Source organism: Botrytis byssoidea (genome assembly GCF_014898295.1).
Source record: "Botrytis byssoidea strain MUCL 94 chromosome Unknown BBYS_004, whole genome shotgun sequence".
Taxonomy (NCBI): Eukaryota; Fungi; Ascomycota; class Leotiomycetes; order Helotiales; family Sclerotiniaceae; genus Botrytis; species Botrytis byssoidea.
Genome location: NW_024065845.1, coordinates 1212159 through 1232409, shown reverse-complemented (window position 1 = coordinate 1232409; position 20251 = coordinate 1212159). Strand labels below are relative to the sequence as shown.

General features: G+C 41.9%; 4 protein-coding genes across 4 annotated transcripts; 1 reads left to right on the top strand and 3 right to left on the bottom strand.

Annotated features, from left to right (window-relative positions):
• Nucleotides 1-67: 67 nt before the first annotated feature.
• Nucleotides 68-5807, bottom strand: EAE97_002469 (uncharacterized protein; the record flags this gene model as incomplete). The annotated part of the gene is made up of 13 exons (XM_038872980.1): nt 68-222; nt 342-566; nt 624-736; nt 789-1283; nt 1348-1695; nt 2128-3478; nt 3561-4314; nt 4378-4789; nt 4966-5047; nt 5098-5124; nt 5179-5344; nt 5550-5634; nt 5686-5807. 13 exons carry the CDS (start codon nt 5805-5807, stop codon nt 68-70), a joined length of 4335 nt encoding a protein of 1444 aa, XP_038736186.1.
• Nucleotides 5808-6885: 1078 nt separating this feature from the next.
• EAE97_002468 (uncharacterized protein) lies at nt 6886-7349 on the top strand (the record flags this gene model as incomplete). Its single annotated transcript, XM_038872979.1, has 2 exons — nt 6886-6932; nt 7166-7349. The coding sequence occupies 2 exons, from the start codon at nt 6886-6888 to the stop codon at nt 7347-7349; spliced, it is 231 nt and encodes a 76-aa protein (XP_038736185.1).
• Nucleotides 7350-8363: 1014 nt separating this feature from the next.
• On the bottom strand, nt 8364-10077 carry EAE97_002467 (uncharacterized protein; the record flags this gene model as incomplete). The annotated part of the gene is made up of 2 exons (XM_038872978.1): nt 8364-9945; nt 10010-10077. 2 exons carry the CDS (start codon nt 10075-10077, stop codon nt 8364-8366), a joined length of 1650 nt encoding a protein of 549 aa, XP_038736184.1.
• Nucleotides 10078-16793: 6716 nt separating this feature from the next.
• On the bottom strand, nt 16794-18153 carry EAE97_002466 (uncharacterized protein; the record flags this gene model as incomplete). Its single annotated transcript, XM_038872977.1, has 2 exons — nt 16794-17565; nt 17633-18153. The coding sequence occupies 2 exons, from the start codon at nt 18151-18153 to the stop codon at nt 16794-16796; spliced, it is 1293 nt and encodes a 430-aa protein (XP_038736183.1).
• Nucleotides 18154-20251: the final 2098 nt, after the last annotated feature.

Here is a 20251-nt window from a genome sequence, read left to right as displayed (position 1 = left end):
ACCAGCAAAAGCACCCAGCTAGATGCCCCAGACTTCTAACGCACTTCTTTCATCATAACTTCCTCCCTCACTCGACCTGATATAAATTTAACCTCAAACTCCCTCCACATAATTCCGTCCTATTACCAGCACAGACCATATTGCATCCTGTCGTGCTCTGCAATAAGCCTGATTGAAGTGTTGCGCCTGCATTTATGTTTGATCCGCAGTAGCATTCATCTCCTAAAGTCCCCAGTCGTCATTAGCACTGATTTCACCAGTCATACTATCACTTTTCCATAAGAACCATCTCTCCCTGTACTGTAACCAAGACGAGATAACATAAGATAAGATATACTCACCATACTCAACACCAAAATAAGTCCACCCATTACAGGCCATAGAACAAGCCTCCACACTGTTATTCATCCCCGGAATTGGGTTTTCTAAACCACTCAAAGCACGACCCCTTGTAGATTCATTATAGCATCCTAAATAATTCCAGCCGGTTAAATTCGTGACTGTGATCGGTCCTGATAGTGTCGAGATAGTACCGTTAAATTGGTACATGTTGAGTCTGGAACCACCTATTGTTATATATCAGTAGATGTATCTCTGTAGAATGGAAAAGATGGACACGTAACCTCCACAATATTCTCCAGGATCTCCAGCGCACAACATATTACATCCATTCACACTCGGGATGGTGCTTTCTTCAAGAATTGAGCCGGCATTTATAGTTGTTCCGCAATAGCATCTAAGGAAAATTAGCGAGTGCAATGCAGGAATGGAGGACGGAACAGACTAACTCATTAGAATACTCCATTCCAAAATACTCAAAAGCCGAGCAACTCGATTGACAAGACTCTATTGTGAATCCTCCAATAGGAGGCGCAGGCCGTAGACCAGAGAGGGCACGACCTGTGGTCGCTTCACTGTAGCATCCTAGATAGTTATAGCCAGTAAGATTTGTTACCGTGATGGGCCCTGTCGGTGTAGGAATTGCCGAACTTGTTGAAGTTGTTAATATTGTTGGGGGTGTTGATGACGATAAAGATGACGTGGAAGTCAATGTAGTATTCTCCGTCATAGAAGTCGAAGAAGTGGCACTTGAGCTGGTAGTAGATATAGTTGTACTGGTCGAGATCATAGATGACGACGAAGAAGCTGCTGTGTTCAGCATATAAGCATCAAGTTTCCCTGGTCCACCGCAATACTCTTTGGTATTGCCTTTACAAAGCATGGAACATCCATTGATGCTTGGAGTTCTACTAGTCTGATTGACTGAGCCGACACCGAACACACTATAAGTTCGCGGAGTCAGCATTGTGAGGTAGAATTTTAGAGTCAAACGAGAAAGGTACTCACTTCCCACAATAGCATTCGTTAGCATACTCCATACCAAAGTATGTAAATCCTTTGCAAGCAGTTGCACATAATTCGATTGTGAATCCTGTAGATGGTGATTGAGGGCTTAAACCACTCAAAGCACGACCAGTTGTGGCTTCACTATAACATCCCATGTAATTATAATTACCGACACTATTGACTGTCTTGGGACCATACAATGCTGGATCAGATCCAGCCACATATTCTGTAGGGTTATAGAAAACGGAAATATAGCCAGTTCCCCCGCATCCATCGGTCGGGTCACGCGGGCAAGCAAAATTGCACAATGCATTAGTCGGATCCTGTGAGGCTAATGGTGGTGGAGTACTGCAAGATCGAGGAGTTAGCATTGCATATAAGAATAATCTGAACGTCTAAGGGCTTTGAGGTCCTTCAGCATTTGGTTCGAGGGGATTTCCCGTACGTAGTCTCATGAAGGGCCAGAACTGGGTCTAGAGTTCTCGCTTATGGATACGCTAAACCCAATCTCGATCCTCGGGGATCAATCGACCAATGCCCAGGTTCTACTTAGAACCCGTAGATAATGTTTGGGAATAATCGCCAGAACACAAAGGTCCTCGATCATTGGATTGTATCAAGGGCAGATCCGAAGGAAAATGAAGCAAGTGAAGGAAAACGAAACGTGAATGCTACATAGAGAAATAGAAAGAGTACATAGAATTAAATACAAGGATGAATGATACAATCGAGTAGCAAGTTTAGGTAGACTGAAGGAAACAGTGAGTGCTTGAAACTTACTTGCCGCACCAGCATTGGCTAGTATATTCTGTACCAGCAAAGCTGTATTGTGCGAGTCCATAACATGCTTCTTGGCACATATTATTGCTATTTGCAGTGACATTAAGTGTATACCCTTGATTAGGTAATAGACGTGGTCCAATATTAGATTCTTGAAAGCATCCGAGATAGTTATAGATTGTTTGACCAGTAGTAGAATTTACTGGACCAACTTTCTTTGAGATGACAGTCCCAGTGATTTCAACAACGTGAACCCCCCAATCGACATCATCTGTATTCAAAGTCCAAGTATTGTTGAGTACAAGGTCTGGCTTATTGTATTGTTCCACATTTGCTGAGAAGATGACGGTTCCATATGCGCAATCATTGACAGCTATCTGTTGTGATTCGTGCAACTCCGCTGGGTCACTAACATGAAAGACGCCATTGGGTGGCTTGCTCTTACTAATTTCCAATGAGGAGCCTCCCACATTACAAATTCGTATCTGCTGGGAATATGAGCTCCCAGGTGCCACTCTGCCAAAGTCCATAAGAAGGTTGGCTTGAGGAAGCCATCCACCTTCGCCATTGCTAATCGAAAAATTTGTTATTGGAGCCGTTGAGGCAATACCCTCAAGGATGATGTTGACTGTACCTCCATCGGACCAAACTTGCCAATAAGAATTATATGATCCGGTTCCATTAGTAGGTTCAAAGAAAGACTGTATAGATATCTGCGAGCTAGGAGCGATTTGACTTCCAATTTCCGGAAGACCCACTGCACCGAAGTAACCAAACCCCAAATCCCATGACCCATTCATCACGGTGCTGTTGACGAATATCGGACTATCATCTAGGTCATCCGCAGTGTATGCATACCCCAAAATTGTCATAGCCATCAACCCTTTGTTTGATATCGTAAAGATAGCTGATTGCGGATTTATGTCACTTTCATTTGTGATGATGATTCCGCCATAATCCACTGTAGTTGGAGCAATAGCTAGAAAGGGCTTTGAGGATACCTCTGTACCAGTCAAACTTATTGGATAGAGAGTAGCAAAGCCGGGGACAGCATTTGTCGTTAAAATTGTCAATGGTGTGCTTTTAATTCCAGGAGATACACTTCCAAAAGACGTATTTGGTGTTGCTCCAATTTGAACATTTGATAAGTCCCAGGTGACAGGAAATGTGAATGTGGCCCCCTTTTTCAAAGGACCTGTTGGCAATGTTGAATGATCAACCGAGAAGTACCCATTTCCAACAGTTGCGCCGTTTATTGAAGTAATCGCAATATTCGTTGTACAATTGACAGTCTGGACTGAGTTATCTCCAAGCGCAACGATGCCAAAATCGATTGGAGAAGTACAGTTTACTAAACAACGGGTTAGCATACCATACTGTTCCATCCATAGCCTCCAAATAGAAGAGTTATTTAAGAAAAGAGCTTCACTCACGAGGAAGATTGACAGGTGCTCCGAGACAATAAAGAACGCCATTTGAATCTGTTGTATATACTCGACCGTTTCCGAAAGCTGGACGCTGGAATTTGTTCGCGCCTCCTATTTGAGGTAGCTTGATTTTTTGTAAAACACCATTCTGGGGGACAGCATACCATGCACGGAGACCGGCATCAGGGTCTGTCATCCACAGAATTGCTGTACCAATTTGATTATTGAAGCTAGTGACAGTTGGTATTCCAACTCCGACGCGACCTGCAGAGACCTCATTCGCTTGACCAACTTTGGAAAATTGGGGAAGACCACTAGATGTGAATGTGAGCTGATAGACTGATGTTGCCAAGCCGACCGGAGTACAATAGATGAAACCGCCCTCGAGGGGATAAGAGCCGCATGCACCAAATATTGCAGCACTCGTGACGATTGTTTGCAAGATATTATCGGTTTGTCCAGGTCCTAGCTTATATCCACCAAGGTTGTTCGCATTCAAGATATAAATTTTCCCATTTTTACCAGCAGTAACGGCCATTTTGTCTACACCTGTACCTTTGAATACCGTCGGATCGAGTAGAACAATGCCTCCGCTACCAAAATCTTGATCGCCAGCATCCATGTTCTGATAGTCATAAGGTTGGAAGTAATCCGATACGGATATCACACCAGTGCTATCCAAGGCTAGATTTATGGTTGCTTCTCCTAGTGTTTGACAACCACTCGAACCTGAAGCTGGTGTCCCTTGATTTTGATGAGCCTAGAGAAGGATGTCAGTTACCATTTGCCATTCAAAAAGTCCTGGGGAGCATGGCGCACTTACACCACCATTACCAGATACAAGGAAAATCCTAGCTCCATCAGTTGCCAATCCCATTCCACTCATCCATATACCACCTTCTCCGCCTCCACCTCCATCAAGCAAAACATTTGTTTGCGGGACTAGTGATCCACTTTCTACTGCCCAATTTGTAATAATCTTGGCTTTCTTAACGTCGATGCCCATTACAAGACCAGTGTAATTGAACAAATCACAATGGCCCCCAAAAGAACCATATACCACACTTCCAACTTGTGTCAATGAAGGACGCTGTAGAATAACCCCCCCTATGAAATATTTTTGAGGGGCATTATCTGCAATTGCGCCGTCGATAAGTATTGGGTAAGAATCTACATCAAGCAAAGTATTGATATTGACTGCATGAAAGTAATAAACACCATTTGCGGTTCCAGTACTGCAAGATCATAGAGTCAGTATTATTTATCAAAAATGTTCTCTGAGGGCGAATGCGAAAAAGGAATTAATACTCTACGGAGGAGGAAAAATAGTATATGGCATGATACACAAATATAGAGCATGAAAATGGGGAATGGAATTAGACAATAAAAAGAATGGAATTGGTAAACCTACTTTCCTGGAACTCTGTAGTTTGGTATATAAGTTTTGGAAAAGAAATATGCTATATCAGTGGCGGGGTCGATAGTTGGGGTGCCTGTAGTTTGATAAGTGGTGGAATAAGGTAAGGGCATAACTCTTGTTTACCTATGATACCAATGTAATTGGGAATATCTTGCAACATGTCAATTGAATGAAGTCCAATCAATCTTTCACTTTCAGACTTACCTGTACATCCTATATCAGATTGTAAGAAAGGTGTATGAACTTGTCTTGAGTTTATGAGAACTCCGGTCTCGGCATTAAGGGTTCTAATATAGTTTTGGTTGGATGCAAGAAATAGCAATTGAGGGCCGCCTGTAAGTGGCGTATATGTTAATGGTTTAGCATAGAACTGTCTTCGTCAGCAGTTATTCATGCACTTCTAAAATGATCCTGTGCCCGGACAAGGCTTTTTCAGACCGCAAACGTAGTAGTCCAAGCATGCAAGAAATCAACGCTTGAAGACTTTTTGATGATTGTTCTGTCCGTGTGTATCCTGTAGAATACCTTGACCTTCAATGTTGAGATTTGAATGAAACAATAATGACATGACTAACCTGTTCTTGGTAATTGAAGGCGACTTTCCACAGCTGGCCAAATGATGAACTGTCAATAATTCCCGGGTCCATGTTGTGATTAGTCCTGATCATTATTAAGAATCTTCCTCTCGTATATGGGAGAAGAGATACTTACAGATATCCTGTTTGCTGCAAATCTGCATCTCTATATTCGTCCGTAGATGAAAGGCCTTGAACTAGAATATCACTAAAGATCACCGTAAGAAGCACGGCAATGTAAAAAGAAGAGAATGTCATGTTGATGGGACTTCTCCGGATCTTTTTTGAGGCCGAAAACACTAAAAGACTTGCGATGTACGACGAGAATTGAAAGGATGTTTTTTCCTCTGTGATTAAATGGGGAAACGATATATTGGCATCGAGGTCCTTTTCTTCCGAAAGATACGAGCTCTTTGATCCCTTGGAGTCTCTTCCCTCAACCAAAGCCTCTTCTCGTTTCGAATCTGTCCAAGTTTTGTCTTATGAGTTGTATGGGTTGTGCGATTTACCTTCGTTATCCGCAGACCAACCTCTTTCTAGAGCGTCGAAAGAAAATAAATTATAGTATGAAATGAAATCAACCATGCGTGGGTGAACGAATATACAATGGAATCAAGTAGAGAGATTTAAGGCTCAGACTCTTCTCCCGATCATAGCATTGCAGAGGTAAATGTGGATTATTCCTTGAAAAGGTGAAAGAGAGGTAATGCGGGAAGCAGACTTAACTAGCTTGACCAAATCTGGCCATCCCCACCCAAGAACGAGATAATGAGAGATAAAGAGCAATTTCCAGAACTGAGGAAGGAGCGAGCCATGTAAACAGGAATAGGCAAGCACGCCAGACGCCGACCATGTCTTCGTAACTTCCATTGCAGAAGGCTATCTGCATTGGTGTCTGTGAAATCTAAAGCACACCCGAAGCAGATTTTTGAATCCTGCATAAGACCATGAGATATATTGAATGTATATCCTCTGAATCCCGTAAGTGGCAAGTGCATTTATTGAGAACTATCCCAATAACAAAAGATCTCATTCTCACCAAATTTGTTCTCCATGATTTCTTGTAGACAATCCCGTAGGGTAAAAAGTTCTATGGACGTATTAGAGTCTTTAAACTTGATCTACATCTTATATTGAAAGGTAGCCGTGCTAGATGAAATTGATTAAATCTTGTCATTTCTACAATTCTACGAGTTCCATCAAAGGCAAGGAATTCGATTGATCATTTTCGGCACGGTCCGCCTGAGTTTAACGGCATTGATCGGATACTGCGGCTCGATATTATCTTCTTATACTTTTACCTCAAAATTCTACATATATCAAATTTATAAGGAAAATGTATAGATCAATAGCGGTGTATCCTGGACTGGTAACGGGGGGCTTGTAAGTCTCCCTATTGGTTCTCTCAAACTTGGTCGCTACGATGAGTTTTGTCCCCCTTCATCTGGTATCCGTTAATCCTCTAGGTTCTCGAACACTACCGCTTCCCATCGAGCATTCTCTTCCTCGCATCGATGGGACATCGTATCGAGCTCTGCGAACCTCCCTGCTTGACATATCCTTACACCCGAGATTTCGTCCCGCGGGCGGTTCAATACTTTGTGCGTCTCGTTCAGCAACCCCGCCATTGTCACTGTTTCCGCAGATCCCACGGATCTCATCGATAATTACGCCAAAAACGTTAAAGCAGATACAGCAGATATTCCATTGGGCAGAAACGTTGCACTAGATCTCACGCAGAACTACCCGGACACAGTTGCTGGCGGCGGGGTATATATCACTGGCTACGAGAAATCTTGAGGCAGTCCCCAAAACTGGTACAATCGAGGTGCGGGGCTATCGACGATTTCTACAACATGGCTGGGCTAGGTATTCATACATCATCTACCGATACATCAAAGCTTTTCGGCTACATATCGATATCTTGCATCTTGAGGAAGCGAATCAAAAATCAATAGTCAACCACTCGCTTTAGGTACTACTTGGTTTTTGTTCATACCTACACCTTTGCCACGTCTTGCAAGCGCAGGCTTAGTACATGAATCAACTTACTTGATAACTGACTTTATGATCATCGGTTCGAGCTTCACTTTTTGTTTTCAAAATATCCTTTGTTGCATGTCTTCCGGAACACTTTTCAGCCGAAGTCATTTTGCGGGGGAATTCTCATCCGGATGAACTTCTAAAAGCTCTTGGCGAAGCTGACTGCTCAGGCCAATTCGGTCATTCCTTTCTCGGTTCGTTCTCCGATTTTATCCATACCACAACATCATCAATTGGTGTAAATCTTCTCGATAATGGGTAATTACAACCGATAATTGTTCTCGTCCTTAAATATCGTTCCACAGCCCTATCATTAGTTTTGTCGTCGATCATACTAGATTGCACCAAAAAGATTTTTGTTTGTTGTTGTACGATGTACCGGCTCAGCTATTTCCCGTATTCCCCTGCTTATTTAGGGATTCTTCGTACCAACTGAGCTTCGTGCAATTTGAACACTTTTTATATCGTATATTGCGTGCTATTGTATACCTTGAGCGCGATGTTTATCGGCTTCAGAACACGATCGACTTCCAGGCTAGGAAGGGTCTTCACCATTCCTTGTGGTTTAAATTTGGTCCTCCAATGATGTCTGAAGCTCCGATTGCGCTTAAATATCCTGAAGAAATTCTGAATTTTTTGTGTCTACTCGCGATTATAGTGTCTTGATTAAGTTTTTTTTTCATGTACACAGCACTGCCAGTTTCACCACTCCTATTTACAAGGCCACCCTTAGTCTGATCCCCGTCGCTCGGCACCTAAGTACCATCACTTTTACCAATCAACTGATACTGGTTCTTCATTATCCACCGCGTACCATATCCCTTCTCTTTTATATCCGACCAATCCTCCTCCTCCTGGCACAAATTTGGCGATAGACTCTCTAATCCTGCATTTTTCCGGTATCTGCTCCGCCTTTTCTATAATGCATTCACCAAGATTTTGACTTGTGCCATTTTTCTTCATTTCGTCAATCGCGGCCCCTTCTTCAATATCCATCATTTTCTTGGCAATTTTAGTGTATATCATACTATCTATGATTCCTTCCTTTCGATTACAATTTTCAAGAACGCGCAAAGCACGACGACGCATTAATGGATCTCGACATCTAGTGGAAACTAAATAGATAGGAGTCAGGAAGCCACGATGGTAATGAAAGGTTGGAGGCGTTCCTCCCTGGTTAGGACTAATCATGTATCTATTTGGAGATGTCATCTCGGCATAATCAAGTATCATTTGATATTGGGGGAGGTAAGAATCCCAAGCTATTTCACCTATCGCTATATCGATATTGAGGAGAATTGAAACTATCGTACGACTCATCTGTAACAAGAGAACTGCTGGATGGAATGGTGGAAAATCGGAGGCATCGAACGCCGCGCACCAAGATGAAAATCCGTATCGCATATTTGCTCCATGAATTGGTGGAGTTTGACATGTAGAAAAATCGATGTGTTTTCGTAACGGATCTAAAGGATCTAACCATCTTGAAAGGCCATCATATCTGTGATGGCGCTGAAGCACCGGAGGAGGAGGTATACGATGCTTATTGGCTTCTCCCAATTGTTCCATCATATTCCATAGATAAGAAAGGTATAAATCAAATGCGTTCTGCGCTTCCTCTACTGTCGTGAAGGTAAGAGGTATATTAAGGGTGGGCAGTTGAAGCAGGCGTGTAGTATTGGCCGCAGTAGCTGTTTGTCCGCATTCTGTAATTTGATTTTCTAACCGAGCAAACATAGGAAGAAAGACATCCTTTTGCAAAGAGCCATCCTTGAGTCCCCCAAGCCTCTTATCTTCCTCGATAAGAATCTTTATACCACCAGCGATGTGTGTTAAAGAAGCCTCATAATTGTTTCTTAGGTTATCAAAAGCGGAGAAAACTAGGCACATCATGAGAACGATATCAATATTCAAAGCCTTTGGATCGACTATTCTTTGAATAGCCTTCTGATAATGAATCAAGGCATAATTCGAATCCAATGCTTGAACATCTCTCGAATGCCCAAAATTCTCGTGGAGAGCCCCCAAGGCAACAACAGCATTAAAAATAGCCGATTCTGCATGAGCCGTTTGTAATAAAACAGAAGACCAAAGATCCGCTTCGAAAGGTCCCGTTAACTCTACCGCTGTTCGAAGCCTAAAGAAATCAAAGAATCTTTGCTCTCTCGGTGTGATACCGGGTAGGAGACTTAATGCGTCAACGGGCGAGGAAGCAGAATATACAACGAATTTGAGTTGTCGACTATTGGTGGCAGACATGGATGACGGAGGTGCATATCCCTCGCAAATTCGTTTGGCCTTGAGACATCGTTGACATGTAGGCTTGCCTTCGTCACATTTAACCCGCCGCGCCCTAATACAAAATAAGCTTAATGAAAATAATTCTCCGGAGGGTTTCTGCACAGAAGACTACCTACTTGCATGTAATGCAACCCGATCGGACTTTACTACCACCGTATCGGAATCGTATAATACTGGAGCTCATTTTCTTTTTTCGTACACGGTTTACAAGACGATTACAAGACGTGGCGTTAGTAAACACTGTCGAGCCGTGTCGTTGTCGACAATACCCACCTTTTTGGACTGAAAACACCAATTATCGTTGATTGCTCAAGAAACGTTGACATAAATATGTCACCCCACTTTTCACATAAAATTAGGGGTATAACGGCAACGGGGTTAGTGTGGCTTAAAGCGGTTAGTACTTACGAGAAAATCCCTGCCCCTTATCTTCGCTTCTTCTGGCTACTCGTCTACTCATTCAAAATCGGGATGGAGCTTGTATTCAGACCCAATACTCGGTCCGAGTATTTAACGACATGTGAAGTCTTTAATGCATAAACCGTCAAGCTCGATGTAAATTTTAATAAAGGAATGACCCAATCAGGTCAGCCGAGATCCCCAGGCCATTCATTAGGATGAGGACCGTCATCGGGCTGGCTCAGTTGTCTGCAACTAAGTCTTCGTGCTGAGCAAGGAGCTGAATCAATTTGGTATCTTGGGTGAGATACTGAAAGATTGGTGTCCGTTGCATGTCGATGTATTATTCTGTTCATTGTATTCCTGTTACTTTCCCATCTCATCTTGTAAAGAACTTCTCAATTCCTCTCTCAAACACCTTCTCGATATTCTTACGTCTGTACTTTGACTATCAAAACATTAACTGGAGCCTATATTAATGCTTTAGCACTCATTTCCTCTGTTCAAGCTTCCAACCCAAGGTCTATGGGAGCCCCATTGCATAAAAGATAAGCACAAGTCACTAGGCCTGTGACTTATGACGAGGTTAGTGTTCCAATATTGTGGTTTTCTTTTTTCTTGCTGTACAATTAATGTTTTCCAAAGATTCTGGTTTGCAAACCTAATGATCGGAGCTTTAGAAAATAGAATATCTTTTGGAGTTCTCATTGGCACCGCTTTCGCCGACTTAGTTACTTAGTTACTTAGTTCTCAATCCAGGGTTATACAACACTAGCTCAGCATTTGTAAACTTACAGAAGCCATTTGATGTTACCTATAGAGCTGTCACTAATGATACATTGTCTCTAACTTCAAGTCAAACTATATTTAATTTTAACGATCCATTTAGAACTAGACATTATAAATTTCTCAACTCTTCCAGATAACCGGCTCCCTCTAGAACAATACAATCTTCTTCCGATCGATATTCCCAATCAAACCATTGGCACCATTCGATCTACCTCTAATACCACTTTCACTTCTATCCACCCGCACGATGGCATCGTTGAATTCGGGCACTCCTCGCTTAGTGGTAGCAATTGCACAACTTATTTCCACATCGAAGTTTCGTCCCAAAGTGTCGCTTTAGACTCGTTCTCTGGCTTTCGGCGCCTTCGATACCGATTTGGTCAACGAAAATTACTTGAAAAAAGTTCTGATAATTTGGGAATGAGCTACTTTTGGAGATGTCACCATCAACAGCAGTATCCTCGCCAGCCTACAGAATACAATTTCAGAATTCGACAGTGTGAGTACTGGAATTGTTGGATTCATGTCTTCTGCGAAAGCCCTCTTCAACCTCAGCAATATCCAATTTGTACTTATTTTTTCCGCAGCCGGTGATGCATTAGTAGGCTGTTACCATTGTTCATATTCCCACACTATCCGATTGAGTCTCTTCTCGAATTGAAACTCACATCCTCTACGACTTCGAACGCATCCACAATTTGATATCGAGATGTCAGCACTTTTTGTTGGCCAGAAAGGAAGATGTTATTTATCTGCCATCTCGGGTTTTGATTATGAGGCTCAACCTAGTCTATGGGTTACAGGACACGCTTTCTTTCTGGGAAAGTACTTGTATCATGATTTGGATGATGGGGCTATGGGGCTATGGGTTCTGCGGTGTTGGATGGAGAAAGAAGTAAATTGATGTTATGGATTCTTCACATGCCTATTTACGACATCATAGAAAGCGTCGTGAAGCTTTAGTTCCATTCTTTCAATAAAAGGAATGTTCTATACCTCGAGCCAATGATCACTGAAAAAGTGCAACAGCTTTGTGTTGTTATTTCTTCTCATGTTGTTGGTAAATTGCCGTTGAATCTTTCGGATGCTAATCAGACGTAGTATAGCTGAGAACCTCTTATTTGCTCATGAAATTAACAACCTTGCGGATGAGATAAAGCTACATCGCTTTATCGTAATACTTATCAACTATTAAGAGGTCTTTATGAAAACAAACACATGTCATGGATTCCCGAGAACTCCCTAAATATACGACTAAGCCCATTATGCCACCTGGAATAGTTGATATGTTTGCTTTACTTGCAGTAAGTTTTCTTCAAAGAAGATTTTTCAGAGACGGTAGCTGATGACGTATTGCGCAGAGAGTTCGTGCTGAATTATTCTCCATCATGGAAGCAAATGCCTCTAGGAATACTAATAAGTCTTTGGGTCCAACAGGAAAAGAGTCGGTACATGATTCTGTCTCGGATAAAACCAGTTCACCCGAACTTCCACGCCTACAAAACTAAGGTGCACTACTTGTCCTTGCGGGTACTGAGCCTCCCGCAAAGACACTTAGCATTGTGGTTCACCGTCTCATTGCTAATCCCGCTATCCTTGCCAAACTTCGAAAAGAGCTCAAATCACCTCCCGATAGTGTAACATAGCCGCAACTCGAGCAACTGCCTTACCTATCTGCTGTTATAGAGGAAAGGACCCGTTTAGCTTTTGGTGCTACCCCTCGTACTGCTAGGATTTCTTATGGGACACTTAGGTATACTCCGTCTCAACATGTGATCAATCCGGTAAACTTCGGCAAGAGCTATGTAATTTCACCAAGCACACCGGTTAGTACTACGACTCTTAGTGCACATGCTGTCGCGAGTGTTGTTCTGGACCCTTTTACTTTCCAACCGGAACGATGTTTATGAGAAGAAGGCCGCGTACTGCGAAATGCTCAGATGGCTTTTGGCAAAGGGGGACGAAAGTGCTTGGGAATTGAATTACCACGTGCTGAGTTGTTTTAGCGACGGCAGCATTGGCGAGGAAACCTGAGATGAAATTATGGAATACGGATGAGGGTTATGTGGCTTTTATACATGGTTGGCAGGTTTTCCATCCGAAGATTGAATTAGAGGGAATTAGGGTTATGAAGGAGATGCTTTGATATATAGGTTTTTCTTGACAGAAAGTCAACAAAGACAAATGCCAATCCATCGATGCATCTTTTTTTCTTTCTAAGACTCCGGAGTCTGTAAGCACCAAATTCTCTCGTGGTTTATTCTCTCGTCACAGCCTCACGGGAGTACTAGTGATATATTCTTTGGGTCCTGAGGCTACAAATACATCTCCGGTTCCATTTACTTCTTCATCACTCATAAAACACACGTCGAATCATATATCAAAGCTATCAAGTCTAAATGGAATTTAATCTGTCTCTTCCTCTCTATCTTTGACACTTGCAGATTTTGGATGTTTCAGCTGATAACTTGAGCTAGAAAGCTATTCTAGAAGTCTAGGATTCCCAGTTTTGGTAGCAAACGATGACAATGAGATCTCCTTCCACTCGCCATCTCGAATACCCGACACAATTGAGAAAACACCAGAAACTTGCAGTCTGAGGCCCGTTATTGAACTCCATCCAAGCATAGTTTCAACTGCCGTTCGTTTCATTCACTCACATTCCCCCTTAAGCTACAAAAGTATGCAACCAGTAAAAGTCTTCCGTTATTTAGTATATAAGCACTTTCATATCCTCTCCGTCTTTTTCTATACAAGGAATCAATCTACTGCCAGCCGATTGCAACTCGAGAACGAGAGAGAAAAACAGGACTGGTTCAAAGTTGAGAGAGACCACCTCCTATCTCTCACAATCAATTAACTCAGTTTGTTGATTAAGAATGGAGAATTCATAAGATTAAAGCTTTTGTACCCCCTGAGAAATGAATAGCGGGAAGTCAATCTAATGATTTTGACGACAGTGAAGATATTGAGGAACAATAATACCTTTGCCTTGTCTCTCCCATGTTGTATTATCCCTCTTGTAGATTTGGACACAAAAGCTTTTCAGATGCAACTTCAAAACTCGCACATGCCTATGAGATAATCACTACTCCCTCAGTTAAATAACCGTTTCGCTCCATCTTTGGGCCTTTCTGTTGATAAGTATATAACACATGAGTTGTAGAACTTGGATAACCTGCCATTCATGTTTGCCATTCATTCAAAAGGGTCACTCATAGTTTAGCAAGCATATTGAGATTCACTTTGTCAAAACGACATGCACTAATCCCCAACTTCATTCTCCACTGTGCCTCCGATATATCCGACCGCCTTTTCTCAAGCGGGAGAGCTATGGATATATAAACAACGAATGCTCCCTTTTGTTCTCTGTTAAAGACATCGATTCGGGCTTAGGAAAAACTATAAGGCTGGACTTCATTCTCAAGAAAGATAAAGTGCAAACCTGATTATGCGATGGGTCTCAGGGGCGTGAAAAATAGATTTGGGTGAAAAAATATAGGAGAAGGACCTGAGAAAATTGAGGGACAAGTGGAGAAAAACAAGATGATAACAATGATAGAGGTGATGATTAAACTATCATCGGTAATAAAAAGCAAAGTAAACAACAATAGTGCTTCCTTCCGAGCTCTTTTACTCACTCGCCTCGCCTCGACAACGAGCAAACGCCATTCCCAGAAACCATAAGTAGAATGTCAACTCTTCAGCTGGCATAATCAACCATTCTACTACCTCCGCTACATCACCCCAATACTCCTAGTGAAATATGCAAAAGCAATGTAGAATGAAGACGCAACCATCACCTATCGTCTCATACTTACATATTCACATCAACAACACTTATCTACTACCAGAATCAACACCAACAAATCCACTTCCTTCCTAGCCCCAATCTCAATCCTAAATCATACTCTCACACAAATAACAACTTCAACTATCTACCACCCACTCCCTCAAGCTCATCCCAAGCCTTCAGTTCAGCATCTCCATTTTAGAACAGATCTACCAGTCTCACCACCCAGAAACTCTATTCCTCTGCACCTCACCTCCCTCGCCACTTACCATCCACACTCTCTCGCCACTTCCCATCGCCACTCTTCTCGCCACCCCTAAACCATAGCTCATTCATGCTTCACCTCCTAAGCCCCCTCCGCTTCACCCTCATACGCATCTAAAAAACATACGCGAGAAACAAATCTACCCTACCTACCTACCTACCTACCTACCACCCCTTCCCTTCCCTTGCCCGCCCTGGACTGCACTGAAATGCAATACAACTCAAAACAACGCCCGATACCCCTCCACCCCTGCCACATCCATCTCCATCCACGCGCCCCCTCCCACCACAAATCCAAAAACATCTCAAATCCATATCCAAATTCAAATTCAAAACCCCACAAGGAGATCCGGAGATCCGGAGCCCAATCCATTCACTCATCCAAAATAAGGAATTATTTTCTTTTCATCTTCTGATCGATCCCCTTTTATCCCCCTTCTATGTACTCACATCCAAACTCCCAATCAGGGTTATCAAGAGTAGGTAAATTAATATCCAAGATTGACATGTATATGCCCTCCCCTCCCTCCCTATTCCCCCTTCCCACACTTCCAAGAAACGCCCAAAGAAATGAAAAAAAAAACCCCCCCAAAATCGAAAATGAAAATAGAAGTGTGAATGAAACATACATATGAAATCAGGAATTAGGAATCAGAAATTGATGATAAAAGTCCAACATATCTACCTACCCACTCACCTACTCACCATCCTTCCCAAACCACAAGATCACCACCACCATCTTCAAACTCTCCCCTCACAGTGAACACTCAGACACAGTAGACAGAAATATATATTCCAAAGTGAAAAGAACAAGTACACACACGTATACATTTCAATTCAAGAATCCACCTAAAACTCATTACAATCACCCATCAGCATATCAAAGACCGAAATGTAGGTAGGTGGAGAGACGTTTCATATTCTTCATCTATATATGTATATGTACTCGAGTATATGTAGATGTGTGTATATAATATCCGATTATTTTGTTTTCCATCCAGACTCAATCTTCTCATTGTAAAGAAATTGGTTTATTCCACCCAGAGAAATATTTATATCCGTTGAAAATTCGTATTCGCCCATATTCATCTAAATCATACGCTTTATGACCGGACCGCTCAGCTCAATGTAACGAATCATTTCACATCCTCTCCTCCATTCCCAGTACCCCCTTCCCCTCCCTTTCCCAACCTAGTGATCCGACGACTACACGATCACATCATATCCCAAATTCATCCATCTCCAATCATCTCGGTCATGAAAGTTATTGTTTACAGAAAAAAGGAAAGAAAAGAGGCTGAAACATGACGCACTCCAAAGAAACAAAAGTCCACCATCCTAAACGCCATCGCAGAAAAACCTGACTTCAAAACAAATAATATCTCATGTAGAGAAAACGAGAGTACCTCCAAAATATCCTAATAATCCCCAGGACCGGTTTTGTTTTGTCTTTCCTTTTGTGTTCGCATTTTCCAGTCCATTCATCAATCCATCTTTCCATCTCTTCTAATAAAAAAATCGTACAACTCTCCCAACAGAAATCTCAGGTAGTAAGTAAAAAAATATTTGTACAATGGAATCAAAGATTCCTGATTCAACACTGGTGAATCTTTCGTGTGCGTATAATCATAAAAAAAAAGAAAAAGATTGAGAATCTAAAATCCATCAAGCATGCCATCTAATTCATCTAATTCGATGTTTTCCGGACTTCTCGTATCCCAATCTAATGTTTCAATCTTCGCTGGCGCCCAATTCGCTTGAGAAGTTTCCACAGTTGCATCCCATGATTTCTTCGATGCAAAAACAGGTTTCATAGCGGGGCTATTCATAAAACCCGGCGTATTTAACAACGATGCATTTAAACCACCTCGGCTTTCTCCAAAAAATGGGTCGGATTCCACGGATTTCATGGGGGTATCTGAAATGTTTGAAGGCATATCGTTCATATCAGATGGCTTCGCCAGAGATGATGATGGTGGCTCGCCACTAAATCTTCGTTTTTGCATTCCACGAGCTGTTTGTGTGAATTCTTTCTCATCTTTCTCCAGGCCGACCGATGCAGCACGATTGTTCCTCACGGGACGCTCGAAACGACCGGCAAAGGAACCAGTTGGAGTTGGTGGTGTGATTGAATCATCGTCATCGTATTCCTCGGAAGATAAATCGACTTCAGGTGATTCATCACGAGTTCGATCTGGTTCATCAATCGAATCTGCGCTTGAAACAGATGGGGTGATAATCGAACGTTGAGCTAATTGTACAGGATCAGGAAATGGTTGATGCGAGTAAGTAGTCAAATAAAAGTATGTTCTTCGTGGATGTACAGTTTCCAACTCTTTTCCTACTGGACAAGGTGATGATGCGGTCCATGGTCGTTTTAGATAGTTGGATAGTCGAGAGGAAATGATTGCACATGGATTGGCAGATCTAGACTTTTCGTTAGTTTCATAGTTTCGAGAGATAACGGAATGAATCGGGAAGATTGTGAACTTACTGTTCCACGATTTTAACGGTTGGAGACAAAATTGCTGCAAGTTCCTTAACTAAATGAGGTCTATTGCGAGTCTTTTGTAATTGAACAATAACTCCTTCCACAATTTCGTCCTTTACTTCCGTCAAGTCGATTTCTTTGATTTTTTCCTTCTCGCCATCCCCTCTAATTGTTGATTGACTTTCTTGGCCCTCCTCGACTTTAAGTTCGTCAAAGTCAATTTTCTTCTCTTTCGCCTCTTCTTTTATTCCCACATTGTGAATTTCGAAAGAGCTATCATCGGCTGGTGGTGAAAGTGGCGGGGTACTTATATCCTCTGGAATTGTATAATTCTTTCGTTTTGGTGGAGGTGATAGTGAGAAAGAACTTCGACGTGATCGTTTCTTCGAAAGTTGCTGTTCTGATGTCGACGTCGCTATGGAAGGCGGTGAAAGTCGAGCGGCCGCTTTCTCTGCGTGAGTTTGTGGTAAATTTATACCTATCACTCCCCAGTTCAATTGTTTTCCGCGAGTTTCATAGCCCATGATTAATGATTTATAAAATGAAGCAACTATTTAAAAAGTGATGGTGATTGTTTATGAAGAGAGAATTTAATGTGAAGAGTAAGACGATGCGAGAGAAATGTGAGGAATTGTTGTTGTTGTGGTTGTGGTTGAGTTGAGTTGATGCTCTCGTAAATTCTAGTTGTGTTGCGTTGCGTTGGGTGAATAGAGGAGGGTGGGAGGAACAAATTAGTCTTGCGACGCGGGAAATCTGACGAAGAAGGGGTCTAAGGTTTGTTGTTCCTGCAATATGATCTTCGTAACAACGGGTTAATTGATTATATCGTTTTTAATTGGGTACAAGGTCTTTCCGGAATGTAGCAGATGGCGTGGATGGATGTTTTTTACACCAAGGCAAGACTGGGGGATTCCAAGTTGCTGTTAATTTTTTTTGTTTTTTTAATTTTTTTAATTTTTTAATCTTTTTTTCTTTCTTTTCTCCTCCTGTCCACTTTTTGGAATTGAGGGCGGAATTGATTGGTCGTTGCGTGGGTGTAGAGAAACGGGTCTCTTGATGGCGGCAAGGGAGGCGATTGGTATGGACCAGGGGTTGGTGAATCGTCAGATAGAGATTTTGTACTGGCTGGTAGATTGGTGGTAGACTGAGGTAGCTCTAGGTAGATAGACAGATAGACAGATATACAGATGAATATGAATAGATCTTTGGTGAGAATTCAATCTTATAATGAGAGCTGATAATTAGTCGATGTACTGAACATAGGTAGGTCTCTATGATAGAAAGCTGCCTCCATATAGAACTTCAACTCGAGTAACAAGAAATCAACGTGGTTGGTGTATCGTTACTTCAACAACGGGATTTCTAGTCGAAATTCAATAATGATATTCCCCTAATGGATAAATGGAAAAGTCCGAGTGTTGTTTCAAAATAGGAAGATTGTTGCTGGTAATGGTAATGCTATTTATGATGAATAAGGGATGTATATAATGGATGTGTCAATGCATGTATCAATAGATGTTCGTGTATCTGTGGATGAGTTGTTCTCAATCTTAGAATGGATGAGAGATAAACTATGCATTCATTCCCTACAACACATAAGAGAGACGTAAGTATTCTTACCCCGACGCTTTTCCGATTAAGAAGATATCATCATTGTCTAGTTATGATTTAGACATTTAGACCAAAGAATCTACTCAAGTAGACCAAAAGTAGAAAGTTTAGAGATCATCCCTCTTCGTGTTTAACATGAACCTAGTCTGTAACACTTAATTCATATCCAAGTAGGCATCCAATGAATCAAATCCCAAACTATCAACTATTTATCCAATCTAGGAAATCTAGGGGGCTAGAGATGGCAAAATCGATATCATATTTCAAGATTCAAAGCCAATTCATCAGACCAGAAGCAAATACCTTTTCCTATTACCTAGGGTATTTGGACTCTGGAGATACCCCATTATTTGAGTTCAGAACTAAGTCTCCCAAGAGAGGAGAGGCTTTCAATCACAACTGATAAGCTTCTCAATAAAGTCAAAACTCAACTACCGTATCCCTCAAATCTCAAGTGTGTCAGCACTTCGTACAAATACGGAATCACCGGTAGAACAAGATGGATGGTTGACGACTTCATCTGTTGGGAAAACCTGGGATAGAAAGATATGCCGAAAAGTTCCATCACTCATCAAGGATGACGCTTTCCTAAACGAATTTCTTACCGAATTTTTTTCAATGCAGGGTCTGGTGGAGTGAGTGGAATTCTCGAAATAACCTCAATAAAGTGCGAAAGGAGAAGGTATGAGTGGTTGAAATGTTAAGCCATATCCACATGAGTCGCGAATTCCATCCGACTCCATATACATCTGTCGAGTGTGTCGATTCTGACGATTCTGACGAGTCTTATATATTATTTATGGATACTTGGCTCGTGGCTAGGTGGTCAGTTTAGATGATGTTGGAGGGGCTAGAGAGGGGATTTTCCTTGAGAGAGAAAAGAGGGTCTGAAGAATTGCCCCGCAAGTTCAAACTTCAATGAGACTGGTCTTTTTTAACTTTTGAGAGGTTGATCACTTTGGAAGTTTTGGCTTTTTAGCGAAACTAACGAATAAGACCAGAGACTAAAGA